General features: G+C 53.9%; 1 protein-coding gene across 15 annotated transcripts in view; it reads left to right on the top strand.

Annotated features, from left to right (window-relative positions):
- WWP1 (WW domain containing E3 ubiquitin protein ligase 1) overlaps nucleotides 1-19406 on the top strand; it is an 82187-nt gene that overhangs the window by 50518 nt on the left and 12263 nt on the right. For all 15 annotated transcript variants that reach the window (XM_059672063.1, XM_059672067.1, XM_059672072.1 and 12 more), the window contains 10 exons: nucleotides 611-810; nucleotides 8523-8850; nucleotides 11442-11537; nucleotides 12718-12892; nucleotides 14471-14525; nucleotides 14609-14693; nucleotides 14811-14939; nucleotides 16927-17002; nucleotides 17106-17177; nucleotides 18577-18665. In XM_059672063.1, the coding sequence (XP_059528046.1) occupies nucleotides 611-810; nucleotides 8523-8850; nucleotides 11442-11537; nucleotides 12718-12892; nucleotides 14471-14525; nucleotides 14609-14693; nucleotides 14811-14939; nucleotides 16927-17002; nucleotides 17106-17177; nucleotides 18577-18665 (1305 nt within the window). The remainder of the gene's footprint in view (nucleotides 1-610; nucleotides 811-8522; nucleotides 8851-11441; nucleotides 11538-12717; nucleotides 12893-14470; nucleotides 14526-14608; nucleotides 14694-14810; nucleotides 14940-16926; nucleotides 17003-17105; nucleotides 17178-18576; nucleotides 18666-19406) is intronic.

Below are 19406 nucleotides of genomic sequence, written 5' to 3'. Positions count from 1 at the left end.
TTCATGTTGATATTTACTGCTGTGTTGCTGACAATTACCTGAAAGAGAAGTTGGGGTGCTTCCCTGGGCTGCAAAAAGTTTTGCTACATCAGAAAGCAGGTCTAATTAAGCGAGTTTATCTATATATGTAAACCTCTCGCTGGCGCCAATAGCACACATGTGTTTCCATCTGTCATTGTCGATCATGAATTTGGTTGACACTTCTATTATAGAGAAAGGGCAAATAGTGATATTAAAATATTTCTTCTAATTAATTTCCTTTCAGTGTGCACAAATTTGTGCACTGGGCCACTAGTTTAAAATAAAGATTTGTATTCTTAGGCTTAAGTATTTAAAATGTACAATTTGAACATTATTTTGAGGGACAGAACTTATTTTGATTTAGTATAGTTGTATTTTTCAGTATAGATTTGTCTGGTAGTATGGGATATGCTTAGAACCAAAAGTAATTTAAATCTTTACGTAAGAAAGCATGCCTGTATTTGTTCATTGCTCTCTCTGTCATTTTCTTTGAATGTGAAGAACTTGGTAGCTGTTTCTTATGAACATTTTGAGGAGAAGTTGTTGAATTGTACTGAGCTCATTGAAGTCAGGCATCTTACTTCTAAAGGTTGGCTGCTGAAGGTGCAGGTGGAGCAGACAGCCGAGCACCCACCCACGCTGTGGTGCAGAACTGCTATTCCCGTGTGGTGAATGGAGGCAGCGCACCTTCCTCTCCAGCTCCAGCTCCAGCTCCATCTCCGGCTGCTGCCAGACCAGGAAACACACCAGCTCCCAGACCGCGCACAGCTGAGCCCACCAGTGACACTGGTAAGCTTGTGAATGGGCGCGTGTGTGTGGAGACTCTGGGACACTGCCTGTGCCCGCTCTCCCTTGTTGCAGTCTTTCCTGTCCTCAGCTCCACGGTAGCAATTCAGATTACAAGGCCTGAGCTTTTTGATAATAATTTTGAATTTTCTAGATTACTTAGGGAAATACGCCAAAAGTATATTAATTTAGCAATCACAGCACATTTCACTAAGCAGGTTCTATGTGATAGCTAGATTTTTAGACTTTATAAAAATACAATGTAATTCATAATACGAAATATATTTCAAAAGAACCTAAGTGACTTTATGGACCTGTCAGTAATGAATGGTTCCTGTAACTATAGTCTACAAATATTTATTTCTTGGCATGTAAACTAGTAGGAAAATGTGCTGTCAGAGAGTTTTATATTTTTCAAGAGTAAGTGTTATGTTTTAGAAGGAAGATTTCTCTGATCCTGTTTTTCAGTGGAATCAGCTGTAAATTCCATGAATTCTTTTTTTTATTATTATCTTTATACATTAACTCTTTCAGACAAATCTCTTAAAACGCGAACATTTTAGGACTTGCTTAGGTGGCTATTGTGTGCTGGGCTGGAGTCGGGTCTCTTGGTCCCAGAGCCTATGTTCTCCCCTGTGATTTCTGTTTATGGCAAGTTATTCAAAAGTAGAAGCACGTAGAGAAGCCACTCAATGATTAAATGAAAACAGGTAGCTTGATAGATGAGACAGTCTGCATTTACACTCAAGGTTCGGGGGTACTCACCATGTGTTATCCTGAAAGTTTTTGTAAACATGAATTTTTAAAAACTTAATTGGCCTATGAATGCTTCTCCCTTAAAAATATATAAACTTGTCCTGTCAGTGGCTCAGTCTGTTGGAGCGTCCTCCCGTGCACCAAAAGGTTTCAGGTTCAATCTGGTCGGGCCCAGTACAGGAGGCAACGGATCGATGTTTCTCTCCCACACCGATGTTTCTCTCTCTCTCCCCCCTCTCCCCTTCCTCTCTCTCTAAAATCAATAAAAACATCCTCAGGTGAGCATTTAAAATATCTGTATGAATGAATGGACTTAAAGATCCTAGGTACCAAAATAGGTAGAACTTTTTAGTCATTAATTTCAGGCGGCTGGAAAATGAAGAGACAATATATATACCCAGGGTAAAGGCAGTGAGCAGACGCATTCATTTTCTGATTCTGGCAAACTACATAGTAAAAACATTTGTCTCGGGTTTCTGCTAGCAGAGGAGGAAAGGAAACGTCATCTTAGATTATCCAGAATTGTCTGTAAGTGAAGAACAGTTCAGTTAAACAGCTGTTCCTGTGATTCCAGCTGTAGACCTGAGTGAAGACACCAGGGTGAGCAGCACCCTCGCTAATTCCAAGAGTAAGTGCAGCAGAAAGCCTCCTAGACTCCACCCTGTGTTATCTACCCTGATTCAAATAGTGCAGGTTCTGTTTTGTTTTATTTTGTTAATTCTAACCCGAGGATATTTTTTCCATTATTTTTTAGAGAGAGTGGGAAGGAGATAGGGAGGGAGGGAGGGAGGGAGGGAGGGAGAGAGAGAGAGAGAGAGAGAGAGAGAGAGAGAGAGAGAGATAGAAACATGGAGATCGGACCTACAACTCAACTACAAGCCCTTGACCCAGAATCAAACCTGCAACCCTGGTGTGCAGGCCGACACACACCAGCTAGGGCAAATATTACTGTTTTTAAAATTGCCTGAGGACATAGCTATAGGAAGGACCAAAATTTTGTTTTTGAAAATTATCAGCACATGGAAAAATGGTTTATCTGAGTACCAGAGTCCTTCACAGTAAAGCATGAATCCAGGGCTTTGTGGCTAGAGGGGTTTTTGAGTTAGGTATCCATACTAAAAACCATGATGAAAAACACCTAGCTACCCACCCATTAAAAATTCTATCTTAAACAATGTAACTCCCTTGCAAACTCTCCAAAGAGGCTGTAAAAAATGACAGTAATGCCTGTGTAGGTCCACCCATTGTTTCCGGGAGTAATTGGATGGCAGGACCACGCCTGCGTCCTGAAGGGAGGAGGATGTGAGCGCTCGCTGGGAAGGCCTGCCTTGCCCTCACCTGGTGCTGAGTGTGGCAGCACCGTGCTTCCTGCTGCTGCACTTGGCCTGAGCACAGCGCTGCAGGGACCACTGGCCTCGGCACTGGCACGTGTTGTGTGGGTGCATTCAGGTGTGGGTGCCAAAGGGGGAGTCTCTTCTTTACACCCACAGCTCGTCGTCTACTTTAGAGATCTTCCCATTGGGAATAATTCCCCTTGATTGTCCTTGTGGGAAACCCCAAGGTGAAACTCAGACACACATGTGAGAACTGGAATGAAGGCTCTAACTTCAGTGACCCATTCCCGGGACATTCAATAAAGAGGAGCCCAAGGCCATCCGAGGTGCCTGTTCTGGACGTGTGCCCCGTTTCCCCACAGAACCGGCACTGTCGCTGCAGGGGATACCAGTGCTGGAAGAGGGCACGGCTAGGGAGGGGTGCAGGGTAGCCCCCAGCTCTGCCTCCACCTGTCCTCAGGTCCCTCACCGCAGAGTTGTGCGGTTTGTTTTCTATGCCTTGATGGCCTCAAACAACTTTCCTCCAACCGTCGCAGTGACGGTCTCACCTCTGATTATTGTTGGTGACATCTGACGGAACAGTGCACTGCGTCGTTCCATTGGCCAGTCTGCAAAGCTTCCGGAACCTGCTCTGTGGTGACCTCCACTGCCCATGTCTTTCCTACTGTCTGTTATGCTTCGTGGGAGGATGGATTCAGGTATTTTTTCAGGGAATGATCATCTCTTTTAAGGTATTAGTGCAAAACTTGTATTCCTCTTGAAGGAAGGACTTGGAAAATCAGTTTCACTACTGGAGTGGGCGCAGGAGTGTGCATGTTCTGTGTCCATCACATGACAGGTTTTAATCCCTTACCTGCAACAACCACAGTCCTTAAACCTTTAAAGCCAAAAGGTGTGTGTTTTCACAAGCTCATTTGCTGGCAGAATGGCTAGCACTGGTTGGAGCATGTTCTGAGTTTGCCGTGCTTAGGATGAGTACCCTGTGTTTTGTGGCAGTGTGGGCCCCAGGTGTGCTTGGTGTGAGTGTGGTGTGCGTGGGTCATGTCACCATCCGGAGTCCACAGAGGTGTGAGGCGTGGACACCAAGGGACTGGCCTGTGCTAAGAAGGAGCTCGAGACAAAGGGTTTCCCAGACAGAAGGTGCATGCCGGCTCCCGCTTTGGCTCTGCACCTTGAGTGAGCGATCGTGCAATACGTTTAGCTGCTGTGAACATTGGTCATTGTTTTAAGCTAAATGGTAGGAGTCATGATGTGGTGAAGATTAGACCTGGCTTCTCACAGGACGAGGGTCAGATCCCAGCTCTGCCGCTTAACACAGTGACCAGTGTGTGTGTGACTGTGGACAAATTAACTTCCCAAAATTTAGCGCCTCCGTTTCTGAAAGAGGGTACACTCAAGTCACTGCTTACAGGATTTCTTCAAACGCAGTCTAAAACCTCTCCCATAGTCCTTGGACAGTGGGAGACTTTAAGAAAAATACTGTTTTCTACTTCTTCCCTCTGTCCCTAGCCTGTAGTGGCAGATCACTTTTTCTAATATAGAATTACTAGAGACCCAGTGGAATCCCTCGGCCTGGCCTGCGGGGATCAGGCCGAAACCGGCAGTCCGACATCCCCTGAGGGGTCCTGGAGTTCGAGAGGGCGCTCTGCAAAGTTGCTGTCACTCACCAGCTCCTGCATTGAGCATCTGCCCCCTGGTGGTCAGTTGCATTATAGTTACCGGACAGTTAGCCAGTCAGCCTGTCGCTTAGGCTTTTATTATATAGACTAGAGGCCCGGTGCACAAAAATTTGTGCACTCGGGGGGGAGGGGAGGGACCTCAGCCCGGCCTGTGCCCTCTCGCAGTCTGGGACCCTTCAGGAGATAATGACCTGCTGACTTAGGCCTGCTCCCGGGTGGCAGAGGGCAGGCCCAATCCCTAGGTGCAGCCCCTGGTCGGGCTCAGAGGAGGGCCAATTGGGGCGTTGGGGCACCGCCCCCTGTCACACTCAAGGCAGGGTCGATGGGGAAGTTGCGGCGCCACCCCGTCACGCACAGAGCAGGGCCCATCAGGGGGATTGGGGCTCCGTACCCTGTCATGCACAGAGCAGGGCCAATCAGGGGGTTGGGGAGCTCCCCCCTGTCACACACAGAGTAGGGCAGATAGGGGAGTTGGGGTGCCGCCCTCTATCACCCACAGAGCAGGGCTGATCAGAGGGTTGGGGCGCCACCACTGTCACACTCAGGGCAGGGCCGATGGGGAGGTTATGGCTCTACCCCGTCACACACAGAGCAGGGCCCGTGGTGGGGGTGGGGGGAGGGCGGTGGGGCGCCGCACCCTGTCACACACAGAGCCGCAGGGCGATCAGGGTGTTGGGGCGCCTTCCCCTGTCACAAACAGAGCAGGGCGGATAGGGAGGTTGTGGCCCCGCCCCCTATCACACACAAAGCCGCAGGGCAATCAGGGGGTTTGGGCGCTGCCCCCTGTCACGCTGATCCCAGTGCCGGGAGGCCTTGCGGCTCCGCTGATCCGGGTGCTGGGAGGCATATTACCCTTTTATTTACTATATAGGATAGAGGCCTGGTGCACAGGTGGGGGCCGGCTGGTTTGCCCTGAAGGGTGTCCTGGATCAGGGTGGGGGTCCCCACTGGGGTGCCTGGCCAGCCTGGGTGAGGGGATGATGGCTGTTTGCAGTTGGTCACACACCCTTCAGGGTGGGGGTCCCCACTGGGGTGCCTGGCCAGTCTGGGTGAGGGGCTGAGGACTGTTTTCAGGCTGTCGGGTGACTGAAGCTCCCAACTGCTCCTTTTTTTCTTTTTTCTTTTTTATTCTGGGCCAGCTCTAGCTCTGGCTCCAGCTCTGAGGCTTTTATACCTGCTGAAAGCAGGTATCTGGTTTGTTTGGGTTCTATAATCGAAACACTGTATCAACTCCAGCTCTGAGATTCCGGCTGGCTGAAAGCAGGTTTCTGGGGTTTTGTTTAGCTTCTATATTTGTAACAATGTTTCAAACTGCAGGCTCAGAGGCCGGCAGGGAACGTTGGTTTCCTCCGTCACTGAAGCAAGCAAGTCTCATGTTAGCTTCAAGCTGCCTGGCTGCCGGCCGCCATATTGGCTAGCAGTTAATTTGCATATCTCCCTGATTAGCCAATGGGAAGGGTAGCGGATGTACGCTAATTACCATGTTTCTCTTTTATTAGATAGGACTAGAGGCCCACTGCACAAAATTCGTGCATGGGTAGGGTCCCTCGCGGTTGCCGACTGCTGGCTGGGGCCTTCCTTTGTTCCACACTGCCCCCTGGTGGTTAGCGCATGTCATAGTGAGTGATCAAACTCCCGGTCGGTTAAATTCCTGAGAGGACACTTTGCATATTGGGCTTTTATATAGAGAGATTGTTTTATTACTAAAACAGACCATAGTTCAGCATGGTAAGTTTTAGGCATGACTAACTGGTTTCACAAGTTTATTGGACTTCTGTTTTTAGCATTTTGTTTTGTTTTGCAATAATTATCGATTCACAGGAAGTCTCAGTGATGCCCAGGAAGGTCTCCCACTCCTTCCCCCACCTCTCCATGGAGCTTCTCGCAGGACTAGCGCAGCGCTGGGCACGAGGGCATGATGAAAAGTCCGATGCCAGGCTTCCAGGAAACACGGCGGTGCCTTTTGTTCTTTTCGTTCTATTCTTTTTTTTTTTTTTTAATATATTTTATTGATTTTTTACAGAGAGGAAGGGAGAGAGATAGAGAGTTGGAAACATCGATGAGAGAGAAACATCGATCAGCTGCCTCCTGCACATCTCCTACTGGGGATGTGCCCGCAACCCAGGTACATGCCCTTGACCGGAATCGAACCCGGGACCTTTCAGTCCGCAGGCCGACGCTCTATCCACTGAGCCAAACCAGTTTCGGCCGTTCTATTCTTATTGAATCATGGTCAGAATGTCGCCTCCTGATTGTAGAATTTGGGACTTTGTTTTGGCCTTTACAAATGTCAGATTTTCCAAAAATTCTTAGTGTTTTTGGATGGAATATATATATAATAGAAACTCAAAACTACCTCTCTACCTCTGTAATTTAGGTCAGGGGTATTGATTGTGTTATTAAATCCTTCATATATGAATTATATTAGTATTTCAAAATTATTATTTCTAATTACATTTTAAATATTAATTATATTTCTACTAATGCTTTGTTATCTGCATAGTTTTGAAAGAGGTATGGTTAGTTCTTTTTTGATTTGTCTTCAATTTATTGGTTCAACAAGTACTTTTTGTTTTCATGTGCCATGCACTTTGTAGCTGTTGGGAATACGTAAGTGAGAAAATCTGACCAATTTTTTGCACTTTAATGAAAAATAAATAAACACTAAGAAATAGAATATTCACAACCAAGAAACCCACATGTAACAGGGAGCCGGGGGGCGGGGGGGGGGGGGGCAGCAGGGACAGCGCTGACTTAGATGCTCCAGACGCCGTCCTGACGGCGCCACTGAGCAGGCCTCTCCTTGCGGGGAAGCAGGGTCCTCTGAGACTGGGAGACCCACAGTGCAGGCACAGCCCTGGGTGGGAGGGCAGAAAGACCACTGTGCGGTCAGGTGTGGCCATGGGACAGGTGTGGAAGGGACCCTGGCTGGAGGGAGTGAAGGTGGGTTAGTCTGCGTCTGGAGAGTGGGCCGTGGTGGGATAAGGCAGGAGCTGTTGCTGTAACCTAAGCAGGAGTGGCGGCCGGGGGAGGTGGCACGCTGAGCACACTCGCTGTGGCTCTTGCAGGGCTGCTGTCTGCTCCACAGGTCCCAGGCCCGGGCGGTTCTTGTTCTGGTTCCCATTTCATCTTGTTCTGCTGGGAAGATGCTGCCGCGTTTTCTCGTGTGAATGAGGGCTCACTGCTGAGGAGCACACATTGAGGAGGAGGCTCCTGAGAGCACGAGGGGGGGCGGGGGGGGAGCAGGGGTGTCTCTGGGCATGTCCTGTCTCCATCCTCTCGGAAACACTGACTGTGAGGGTTGTTCCTTGTCTTATGCTGCCTGTATCTTCCCCAAAGCCATTCTCTCCCACACCTGGCGCAGGACGCACTGACCTGCGATGTGCACTTAGGTCTGACCGCTGGGGAGCCCGCTCGCCCCACTCCTCCTGTCTGCAGGCCGGCCTGGCACCCGTCAGAGCTGTGGTGTGTGATCTTCTCATCGTTTTGTTCAGCAGTCTGTCCTCTGCAGTTTTTCTTAGACTCCCTTTTCCAGTGCCTATGGTTGAAATGGACCCAGTGCTGGGCTGGGTCTCCGGAACTGGTGGGGGGGTGCCCGGGCACTGGGCAGTCCCTGCAGCGCTGGCTGAGTCCGGGCCCTGTGTGCCCTCCCCGGCACCTGCAGCAGAGGGTCACCCTAAAGTTGATGCCCAGGCAGACTTTCAGAATTGATCATTTGGAGGAAAAATATTTATTATCCTAACATTGGTTTCTCTTTCCTTAAGGTTTTTTGTATGTAAGTACTTTTTTTCTTAAATTTTTATTGTTCACATGTTTATCTCTAAAATGTGAGCAACAGAAGATGGAGTCTGTCCTGTTTTATTTTTGTCCATCCCTGAGGCCCCACTGTGTGCGCTGGGCTCTGCCTTGTCATCCGAGTCACATGGCCTGTTCGTTGCCTTTGCAGCTAATGGAGAGTCGTCCTCACCGGCAAGGGCACCACAGGAAGATGCTCCGGCCCCAGAGCAGGCGGGTGTCCCTGAGGATGGTGCCTGGGCCTCAACTTGCCCTGGATCCACTGGGGAGCAGGCCCCGGGCCCAGAAGCACCGGCGCCCTCAGAGCGCAATGGCTGCGTCCCCCCTGATGGCACCGCACTCGGGGCCGGGACCTGCGACCTGGACGCTGCAGCCTCTGCCTCTGGAAGCAGCTCGGCCTTGGAAGCAGCCAAGTTGCGGCAGCCAGGTGGGAGTGTGGAGCCTGGGAGGAACGCCAGCCCAGAAAGCCTGCCCTCGGGGTACGTCCCGTCCCCTCCCCTCCCCCGCCCTCCCCTCCTCTTCCCCCATGTGATGGCCCCTGATGCTGACCGAGTGTCAGACTTCCCAGTGATGGCTCTGCAGGTGTGATTCAGGCTGTTCATTTGTGCAAAGCCAGTGCCTGGCGGGTCAGAGCACACAGCCCCTCCCTGAAGCACGGACAGAGGGCAGAGAGGCAGCTGCATCGCCTGGCAGGCCCTCCTGACCCCTCTGCATGGAGTTCCCTTTTCCTGAGCTTGACCGTGGCTACCGAGCGTGGCCTCATCTCCGCACCCTCTGAGGTCCGCCCCTGCACCCCAGCTTGAGAACAAGCAGCCTTTCCTCTGAATCCTGAGTTGGGGGATCTCCCAGCACTGACGGTGGTCAGCTCCAGACCCGGTTCTCGCAGCTGCTCCGTGGTTTTTGATACCTGCTTTTCCCACAGTCACAACTGTGCAGGGAAGAGTCTGCCTCCACCTGTGTCTCCCTCCCCGGTCCTACAGCTGCTCACAGGGCTGCTGGCTCTGAGACACTAACACGAACAGGTCCTGCCTTTGCTTTTGTGAGAATTTAAGGGCATTTGGGGCTGAAGAAAAAACCCCAAGCATTTCCAGGGGTTAGATTAGAAAGGGGCAAGCAGGTGTCATCGGCTCCGAGTGGCATCGGCCGCTCAGAGGCCACACACAAAGCTGGAGGCAGCAGCCAGTGCCCCCACTGCTGCGGGGCCTGGGTTGCACCTCGAGTTCTGTCCAGCGCCCCGCGGAGGCGGCCCCCGAGTTCTGTCCAGCGCCCCGCGGAGGCGGCCCCCGAGTTCTGTCCAGCACCCCGCGGAGGCGGCCCCCGAGTTCTGTCCAGCGCCCCGCGGAGGCGGCCCCCGAGTTCTGTCCAGCACCCCGCGGAGGCGGCCCCCGAGTTCTGTCCAGCACCCCGCTGAGGCGGCCCCCGAGTTCTGTCCAGCACCCCGCTGAGGCGGCCCCCGAGTTCTGTCCAGTGCCCTGCTGAGGCGGCCCCCGAGTTCTGTCCAGCACCCCGCTGAGGCGGCCCCCGAGTTCTGTCCAGCACCCCGCGGAGGCGGCCCCCGAGTTCTGTCCAGTGCCCCGCGGAGGCGGCCCCCGAGTTCTGTCCAGCGCCCCGCGGAGGCGGCCCCCGAGTTCTGTCCAGTGCCCCGCGGAGGCGGCCCCCGAGTTCTGTCCAGCGCCCCGCGGAGGCGGCCCCCGAGTTCTGTCCAGCGCCCCGCTGAGGCGGCCCCCGAGTTCTGTCCAGTGCCCTGCTGAGGCGGCCCCCGAGTTCTGTCCAGCACCCCACGGAGGCAGCCCTGGGCTCACCGAGTTTCTGCCATGTCCTTCCTTGGCAACCCCAGGATCATGTTCTCCACAACCAGGTGGACGAGTCCCCACAGTTACTGAGGACAAGGAGGAGAGGCGGGAGGCAGGCCTACTCCTGGCTCAGCTGCCAGGAGGGTCTCCAGAGTCTTGTAAGGAAGGGCCCTGCCTGCCTGTGTGTGCGGCAGCTAGGAGGAGGGCGAGTGTTAGAGTGTGTGCGTGTGCACGTGTGTGTGTGTGTGTCTGCGCACTCATCAGGGAGCAGCCTCAGTAAGTGTGGGCCTTGCATGGGGAAATCAGCAAGGCCTCCCTAATCAAAAAGAAACCAAATTTACTGGATCCTTGTGTTTTAGACAAAGAAAACTACTTTCTGTTCTTTCAGATTGAAAACAAGCATGTTAAACTCGGGAATGCCAGGTCTTTATTTTGTATGTTTAAAATGTGTCTTATCTACCATTACGGAAAGACGAGAGGAAGAAGCAGGGAGCACAGAGGAGAGCGTGCGATGGGGAGTAGAGTCTCGAGTGGAACAGGGAAGACACAGTGGGGTGTCTGCAGGCCAGAGCGGGACAGCTGTGCACAGAGGCGACCCTGGTGCCCAGGAGGGAGGCCTGCAGGGAGCAGGGGTCCTGGCTTCTGCAGGCGGCACCTGCTGGCAGCTTTCAGATGCGTGGTTTTGAAATCGCAGGCAAAACTGGCTGTCACTTCCCTGACATTTGTGCCTCGGGCTTGCTAGACTGAAAGTTCCTCTGCCCTTGATTAAATGTCTCCTCTGATGATTTGGAACTCTGTCAATCAGTGTCTTTTTAAAAACATTACATATTCTGCCCTAGCTGGTTTGGCTCAGTGGATAGAGCATCGGCCTGCGGACTGAAGGGTCCCAGGTTCGATTCTGATTGAGGGCACATGCCTGGGTTGCGGGCTCGATCCCCAGTAGGGACTGTGCAGGAGGCAGCCAATCAATTATTCTCTCTCATCATTGATGTTTCTCTCTCTCTCTCCCTCTCCCTTCCTCTCTGAAATCAAAAATATACACTTAAAAAATAATAAAAATAAAAACATTACATATTCTGTCTTCTGCCGACTATACTTACAGGTTTATGAGAAAGGAAAAACTTAAGAAAGGCACTAGTAACTGAGAAAAGAAATAACAATATGATATATATTTAGACTTTTAAAGGGAAACCTGTAATTCCTTGGTTATAACGGGGAGTCATGTTTCAGATTGTCTCATTTGTTGTCTTTTACTTATACTTTTGTGTTTTTTAAAGGTGGGAACAGAGGAAAGACCCTCACGGGAGAACCTATTACGTGGATCATAACACTCGAACGACCACGTGGGAGAGGCCACAGCCTTTACCCCCAGGGTAAGGTGCAGCTTACCGTCTCCAGCTGCTTCTCACACACCTGCCTTCACGTTTTCTTCCTGCGACGGAACTTGACTCTCATTCTGCAAATGGTTTCCTTTCGTTGGCTTAAAGGGCTTCCTATGAGATTGTCAAACACTGTCTTGAGTTACTGAGGGTCCGATGTCAGTCCCTGTCTAACTGTTTAAGGAATGTTCTCATAGATAGTGATCTGAACTCCGTTACTCATGGGGTTTACTGGCAGGTAGAGGCGTGGCTCCCAGTGATGGCCCAGAGGTGGTCACAGTGGCCTGCATCACGTGGGGTGGACATCATAGATGTTTCGGTCGCCCCGTCCCCAAAGGCCATTCACACTCACGCCCCCGTCCTTGGTTTTGTGTCTTCATCTCGTGAGCACGCTGTCCACTAGCCAGCTCGGGTACTATTCAGTGTCCACACTCGGCCTGCAACCTACCCTTCTCCTCGTCCTTGCCACTGGGAGCTCTGGCCACCAGTACAAAGCGCATCCCAGGTCCCAAAAGCTCACGGCCAGGCATGCTGTTTGTGTGAGACTGGTTGCTGCGAGCATTCGAGATTGTCCTGTAATTAATGCCTACAGCGGGTTGCAGGTGACTTGGGAACGGGTGTGTCCAGGTGTGAGATGAGGAAGGGCATTCTCTTCTGAGGGGCCAGGAGGGAGTGCACGTGGCTCCATGTGGGTCCCCGGAAGGAGCATCGGGGTGTCGGGCACTGAGGCTGGAATCGGGACGGGTTCGTGCTGAGCTGCACCTGAGAACTTGGCAGGTGGGTGGCATGACTGCCTGCAGCGCAGGGTGGCGGGCAGAGCGCCCTCAGAAGCCTGGCGTCCACGCCCTGATGTGGCAGTGGCTGTGGGCGGTTGCCTGGTGCGCAGTCAGCACTCGGGAGGTGAGCGCTTCCCAGAAAAGGGCCTGGATCCCGGGACAGTCCGTCCGTGGCCCCTTTTTGAGGCCGTGCTTAGAAATCACGGAGGTATTTATCCAAAATAAACAGCAAGTTCCATGTGAACCGTTTTTCTGAGGAATATAACTCACAGTGCTAGAGTTATTTTATCATGGCTTGGACTTGACCTTTCGGTCATTTGCTTGAAGTAAAATGACTGCTTCCCAGTGCCTTCTGCTGAGAGGCTCTGTCTGTTTTATTGTTGCTGTCCTGGCGGTAGCTGGGAGAGAAGAGTGGACGACCGGGGCCGGGTCTACTACGTGGACCACAACACCAGGACCACCACGTGGCAGCGGCCGACCCTGGAGTCCGTGCGGGACTTTGAGCAGTGGCAGTCCCAGCGCAGCCAGCTGCAAGGCGCCCTGCAGCAGTTCAACCAGCGCTACCTCTACTCGGTGAGCAGCCCCGGCCGCCCGCCCTCCTTCCGTTCTACCGCCTTCCCTCCCACCATGTTCTGTTCTGCCCAGTTAGAGGGCACTTAGGATTCGACCTTTGACCTAGTGTTTCTGCTATTTATAACCACTTTGAGCCATTTTAAAAAAAAACTCCAGCTTACTAACATAACTTACAGGCTCAGCGTTTGTCCTTATTAAATGGTAGCTTCATGAATGCAGTTTCTTCCTAAAATACTGTCTTTACACGTTCCCAGCCTTCGGCCTTTCCTATGATCGTTTGGCTTTCAGTAAAAGCCCAGAGCCCCTGGTTTCACTGAAGGCCAGCCTCGCCCACGAGAGTCCTCTGGCCCCGTGCCCGGTTCTGCAATAGCCCGTGGATCTCTTTGGCCCCTCGGAGATAGATTTCCCTGGGGTTGGAGACACTTTTGTCCCCAAACTCTAATGCACCTGAAAATTCGGTGATTTATTTATTACTTATGGAGTCCCTGCTCCTCACCCCTGGCTCCCCCCATATCAAGTCCTGCTCCTCACCCCTGGCTCCCCGCCCCCATCAAGTCCTCCTACCCCTGGCTCCCCCCCATCAAGTCCTGCTCCTCACCCCTGGCTCCCCCCCCCCCCCTATCAAGTCCTCCTCACCCCTGGCTTCTCCTCCCCATGGAGTCCCTGCTCTCACCCCTGGCTCCTCTCCCACCCACCCACCCCCGCCCCCCATGGAGTCCTGCTCCTCACCTTCATCCTGTGCCACTGCTGCCCTGGGCCTCACTCCCCAGTCGAGGAAGGAGGACAGGACTGAGAGGGACGTGACGTGGAAGGGAGATGGCTCTTTCTAGCAAGTGCTCGCTCTTTTACTTGGAAAGGGAGGCCCTTGACAGGCCTCTGCCCACCCCTCCTTGGCCAAGGGCCATCCCACCAGCCCTGCTGCTCGGGGTCGGGATGGAGAACTTGTAGCCACTCAGTGCTGCCCCACAGAGCAGCGGCTTGCTGAGAGGGGGCGCCGAGTCCCTGTGGCGGCGCCTGCTCGGAGCGCCCACGTGTTCACCAGGACGCGCACATGCCGTCGCTGGGAAACAGCTTCTCCCGTCACGGTTTCATGTTTGTCCTTCTTTTCAAACTGAGGGTGGAATGTTTACTTACGTTTGCTCTAGATACATTTCTGGGCTGTAATGAGGGGTCAGCACAGTGCGTTATATGTGTACGAGTGTATGAAAGATCGAATGTTCACATAGTTTATTTGCATAATGATGATACTGGGGTCTACTGGACCTTGTTTTAAAGATAACTGGTAATCGTTCTGCTTTTTAACAAATCCTGCCGCCCCGCCTAACATCACGGCTCTGGTGCGCCGTCTCCTCTGGTGCCTCTGGCCAGTGGGGGGTTGGGGGTGACAGTGCCGAGACCTGGAGGAAAGTCTAGCCAAGCGGCCCCTAAGCCATGGCCTTTCAGCGCGCAGAATCCTGCCTGACTGCATTCACACTCCATCATGGTGGCTTCAGAAAGGGGTTAGAAACGTGGTTCTGCCCGTGCCTGGTCATCTCTGCTTCTGTGTTAAGACCTGCTGTCTTATTTCTCTCCCGTCAGGCTTCAGTGTTAGCTGCAGAAAGCGACCCGTATGGGCCTTTGCCGCCAGGCTGGGGTAAGCTAACGTGCTGTCGGTAAAAATATCTGCAAGGTGTGTATAGGAATGGTTATTAAATGCTGTGTTCACTCTGTTTTTAGAAAAAAGAGTAGATTCAACAGACAGAGTTTACTTCGTGAATCACAACACAAAAACCACGCAATGGGAAGACCCGAGAACTCAAGGGTACGTCGTATCCCAACCTGGCCTCCGTCATCTGCACCCTGTGTAGCTAGAATCGGGGGACCCTTGACCCATGTCCTCAGTGCCTGGAGGGTTTGCCTGATGGTCCCTGTCTTTCAGCTTACAGAACGAGGAGCCCCTGCCGGAGGGCTGGGAGATCAGGTACACGCGGGAAGGCGTGCGGTACTTCGTGGACCATAACACCCGAACCACAACATTCAAAGATCCACGCAACGGGAAGTCGTCTGTGTGAGTGACAGCCTCAGGCTCTGAATGCTGTTTCCTCGGGACGTAGGTTAGCCGCCAGCTTAGCCTCAGATTGTACCTTTGGATCAAGAAAACCTACTGAGGAGCGCCCCAGTGCAGCTGTGCTCGCACAGCCTTCCCCCCGCACGGCAGCCGCAGCTCGGTTTGCTGCTGCCTCCCTCTTCCGGAGCAGACGGCCCAGGAGCCCTGGCTCGTGCTGTCAGGCAGGCCGGCTGGTTTCAGAACCAGGCAGTCTGTCCCAGTGTCCTTGCTCGTCGGGACTGAGTCCTGCAGATGAGGCGTCTGACAGGCCTGCGCCAGGCGCTCCTTCCTCCTCCCGAGGGCGAGGGCTCAGAACAGAAGCTGCCATGAAAGGCCTTTAGCAAATTCCTACCATCACAGGAATTGTCTCCCCCCACCCCGGCCCCCACCCCGACCCTGCCAGTGACCTGTCCCTGCTCCTTTGCGGGGGGGGGGGGGGGGCACGCCCCTCCTCCCGCTCAGGTGCCCCGCAGTGCCCTCCTCCTGTGCCACAGCACCAGCTTTCCATCTCCTCCACGTTCTCGTCAGCTAGGTCGTCTCCTGGTTGAAAAACAAACCAGATCCACTCTTCACCTTACAACTCCATTCAGTAAACATCTGTTTTTATTGCTGCTCTTTCAAGGAAAAGTACCGGGAGTTGTCTTTGTGTTGTTTCTCATTTCGGTCTAGACCAGCTCTGGGACGCCCCGCTCCTGTACTTGCCGAGGGCAGCCTGCTGCCCGTGTGGGCGGGCTGTGTCCTGTCTCAGGGCTCCCAGAGCACTTGACCCAGCACGTGTCGGGCAGGAGCAGGTGGGACTGGACATCCTGGGTGCCTGTGCCACCCTGGCCTCCTCTCCCCGGCCTCCTAACGGCCAAGGCCCCGCGCTCCGACCTCCACTGCCCGCACTCCTCCTCCTGTGGCCTCTCCCACTGCCCTGCTTTTCAAAAGTGCCTGTGCCTCACACACCTTCCTCTCCACGTTTGCTGCCTCTGCTCAGCGGCTGCCTGTTATCTCTGCTGTCGCCCCTTCCTGACATTCCTGCAGCGCCTGCTCCTCCAGGGGTGCTGCCGGCGGCGCCATGTCGGGGTGTGTGGGCTGGCACCTCGGGGTCCTGAGTCCTCTGTCCTTCCCCGGCCCTCAGCCCATGGCACCTGCAGCTCCTGCCCTTGCTGCTCCCAGACCCCGCCTCAGGCCGCCGCATGCAGCTGTCCCCGCGACAAGCCCTCTGCCCGGGCGCCCGTTCCCCTGTCCCCACGGCTGTGCCTCGTGTCTCTGGTCAGAGGTTTCTCAGCAGGAGACGCTCCGCTGCCTCCTGCCCTTCCCACACCGCAGGGAGCCCTGCCCCCTCTGGAGACACCTGTCAGCTCCAGAGCAGCCCCGTCTGTGTGCTCAGCACATGGCGCTCTCCCTGCCCAGAGGGGCCGGCATGCCTGCTTCTCATCCTGCGGGCCGAGTGAACCCCCTTGGACCCGGCTGCGCGAGAAAACCTCTGTCCCAGGTGTCCCCTCCAGCAGGCGGGGAAGCTCTCTGTGCTGGTCTCAGGCTCACTCAGCAACTGGAGAGCCACGCGCGCCCCCGCCTGCTCTCCACTCGGCCCCCCTCCCTGGCCCCTGAGCCACCCGTCCAGGCTCCTGTCTGGCTGTGCTTACGTCTGTTTTCATCTCGGCTCTGGGCTCAGATGCAGAATTGCCTCCGTGTCCCTCTGCCCAGGCCTCTGTCCCTCAGGGTTAAGGTTTACAGAGGCTCCTTTGGAACAGTCTGCAGTGGACGTGGGTGTGTCACTCACCGCGTCCCTAGTGCAGCTTCGGTCCGTGTGCAGGGTCGGGGTCCTCTCTGCTCGAGCCCCTGCCGGTCCAGCAAGCTCCCCCTTGCTCTCCCGGCCAGTGCTGTCCTGTCCCTCCTCGCCTCGCTGAGCGTACAGAGCCCACCCTGGCCCACGAGCTGACCCCTGCTGTTCTCTCTCTAGAGCTAAAGGTGGCCCGCAGATCGCCTACGAGCGCAGCTTTCGGTGGAAGCTTGCTCACTTCCGATACCTGTGCCAGGTACGAGGTGCTGACTGGGGCTCCCGTCCTAGCATGTAGTCCCATCCGTACACAGTGCTGCTTCCGAGCTTACGTGATGCCACGGTGTTGTTTTTGTTTTTAGTCCAACGCACTCCCCAGTCACGTAAAGATCAACGTGTCCCGGCAGACGCTGTTCGAAGATTCCTTCCAGCAGGTAAGGCTCCATCAGAAGCCCCAGCGGGCCTGACCCTTGTGAGGGACGGCGAGCTGTAGACACCATCGCCACGCAGAAGGCAGCTGGCAATGACCATTGCCCTGAGCCGGGTGTTGGCATTTCACTCGCCCCACGCACCCTCCACCTGACGGGCGAGGTGTGGGCTGACAACCATTCGGCCGCGGGCGAGGTGGCGGAGGGAAGCCTCAACGGCTTCTGGGACATTTTGACACTTAGCTAAGACCTCCTAACTCAACAAAAGTCTTGGTAATCCTACCAAGTTAAAATTGACTAGGTAAAGCTACGCAGCTATTTGCATACGCCTTTCCTAACGCTGCGGCCAGTCCGGTGTAAATGCCATGCTCCTGAGGCGCTGGCTTCTGCCCGGTGGATGGGACTGCCACTGGGTGGGAGAACAGCTGCTCGGCCACTGCAACGGCCGGCGCATAGCAGGTGTGCAGAAGCACGTGGTGGGCGGGTAAGCGAGGGGAACGTGTCTCCTCGCCCGAGTCCCCCACAGAATATGTAAGGACAAAGTCAGAGTCTTGTCAGCTCTCTGTCTGTGATGAGGTGGAGAGCTCCTCACATACGTCTGTCCTGTCCCCACAGAGCACTCCCGCCAGGACCCAGGGGCCTGTGCGCCAGATGCCCTCGTCCTGGCTCTCTGACCGCTGTGCGTGGGGCAGGGCTCTCCCTGCAGCTGCCACAGGTGGTAAACGAGTGGCAGAGGGCCCCGTCCAAGCTCTGTCTGAGCTTTATTTCGGGGAGTGTGCCTCCACACTCAGGCTGCCTTGTTCTGGGCTCGCCTGAGGCAGTCATGGCCTATGTGACGTGCAGCCGTGGCTCGGTGCCCGCCTGTGCTGGGCCTGACCACGCGTGCAGCCACAGCTCAGATTCTGACGTGGGACGGAACTCACTGCTCCCCAGAAGGCAAGCCTGTTCCCTGGGGACTGTATCGTAAGCCAGAGATTGTTACGCAGGCTGTTGGCGGTGGTGATTAAGACTCACCGTGGTGAATGCACGTCTTCCACGTCCTCCTGCTCCTGGGAATGGAGTAGGCGCTGGCAGGAGCAGGGCTCAGCTTCTCCCTCTGTGGCTCCGCCCCTCCTCCAGGCCTGGGTGGGGCTGGCGGGATGTGAGGGAGGAATGGTCTCCAGCCTCCAGGCGCTCTGGGTCAGGCTGACCCCGGGTAGAGCACCTCAGCGCATGGGGGAGGGGAACCCGAGGGGAGAGCTGAGCTGCACTCTGAGCCATCCCCTTGGTCTGCAGAGCGCAGGGCATTGCTGGGTGACATAAGCAAGGGTGTGATTTTGAAAATACAGATGAAATTTACATTGAATTGTTTATAGGAGAAATTTGTGCTACATGTTTGTGTTTAAATGTCCCTGCTTCTTTTTAGATTATGGCATTAAAACCCTATGACCTGAGGAGGCGACTCTATGTAATATTTAGAGGAGAGGAAGGACTTGATTATGGCGGTTTAGCAAGGTAAGCTAAGGCATCTGCTTTTAGATAGTGTGTCTGCACTTATGCAAGGGGTGTGTTCTTGAAAAGATGTGTTTTTAATAGCAATCCAGTATTTTTAGAAATCAAAATGAAATGTGTGCACAGTTCTAGCGGTAACCACTACTGTTGCTCCCGTTGCCTCTTGGTTTCTCCGCACACGTGTACGTTGTGTCTGCATGTGTGCCTGTGTCTGCTGTGTTTACCTAGTGGACATCTCTCCTCGTCCCTGTGGAGCCGATCCTCTCCCGTGGCACTGCCCTGCCCACGCTCCCTCCTGCACATGTGCCGTGACTCACAGGTCAGCGTGCAAGGCTGTTCCATAGCGTTCACTGTTGTAGCAGTCGGTTGTTTGTGTTGCTAATCCAGTCTGAGTCCTGCTGAGAATTCAGCTGTCCACATTCACTCAACATACTATGAACAGTAGACACTTGGGAAGCTGGGACTGAGCCATCCTGTCAGTGTTTTCCCCTCGATTGCTTTGTGCACCTAATTTGACAGTGATTTAGTTTTTAGCAAATACTTCCATTAAGTCTTTCCAAAGAATTAAACTTGCTCTCATAAAAACAGCTCTCTTTCTGACCGCAGGTTCACGGGGCCAGGACCACCAGTCACAGCAGGAGATGGGCCCGGGTGGGGGAGGGGGGTGTTAGAGAGGGGGGCATCAGCTTTGGTTGAATTAGCCTATTTTCTCATTAAGGTTTTTCGGAAAAGAAACACTACCTA

Source organism: Myotis daubentonii, chromosome 17 (genome assembly GCF_963259705.1).
Source record: "Myotis daubentonii chromosome 17, mMyoDau2.1, whole genome shotgun sequence".
Classification (NCBI taxonomy): Eukaryota; Metazoa; Chordata; class Mammalia; order Chiroptera; family Vespertilionidae; genus Myotis; species Myotis daubentonii.
This window is presented reverse-complemented; position numbering and strand designations above follow the sequence as displayed.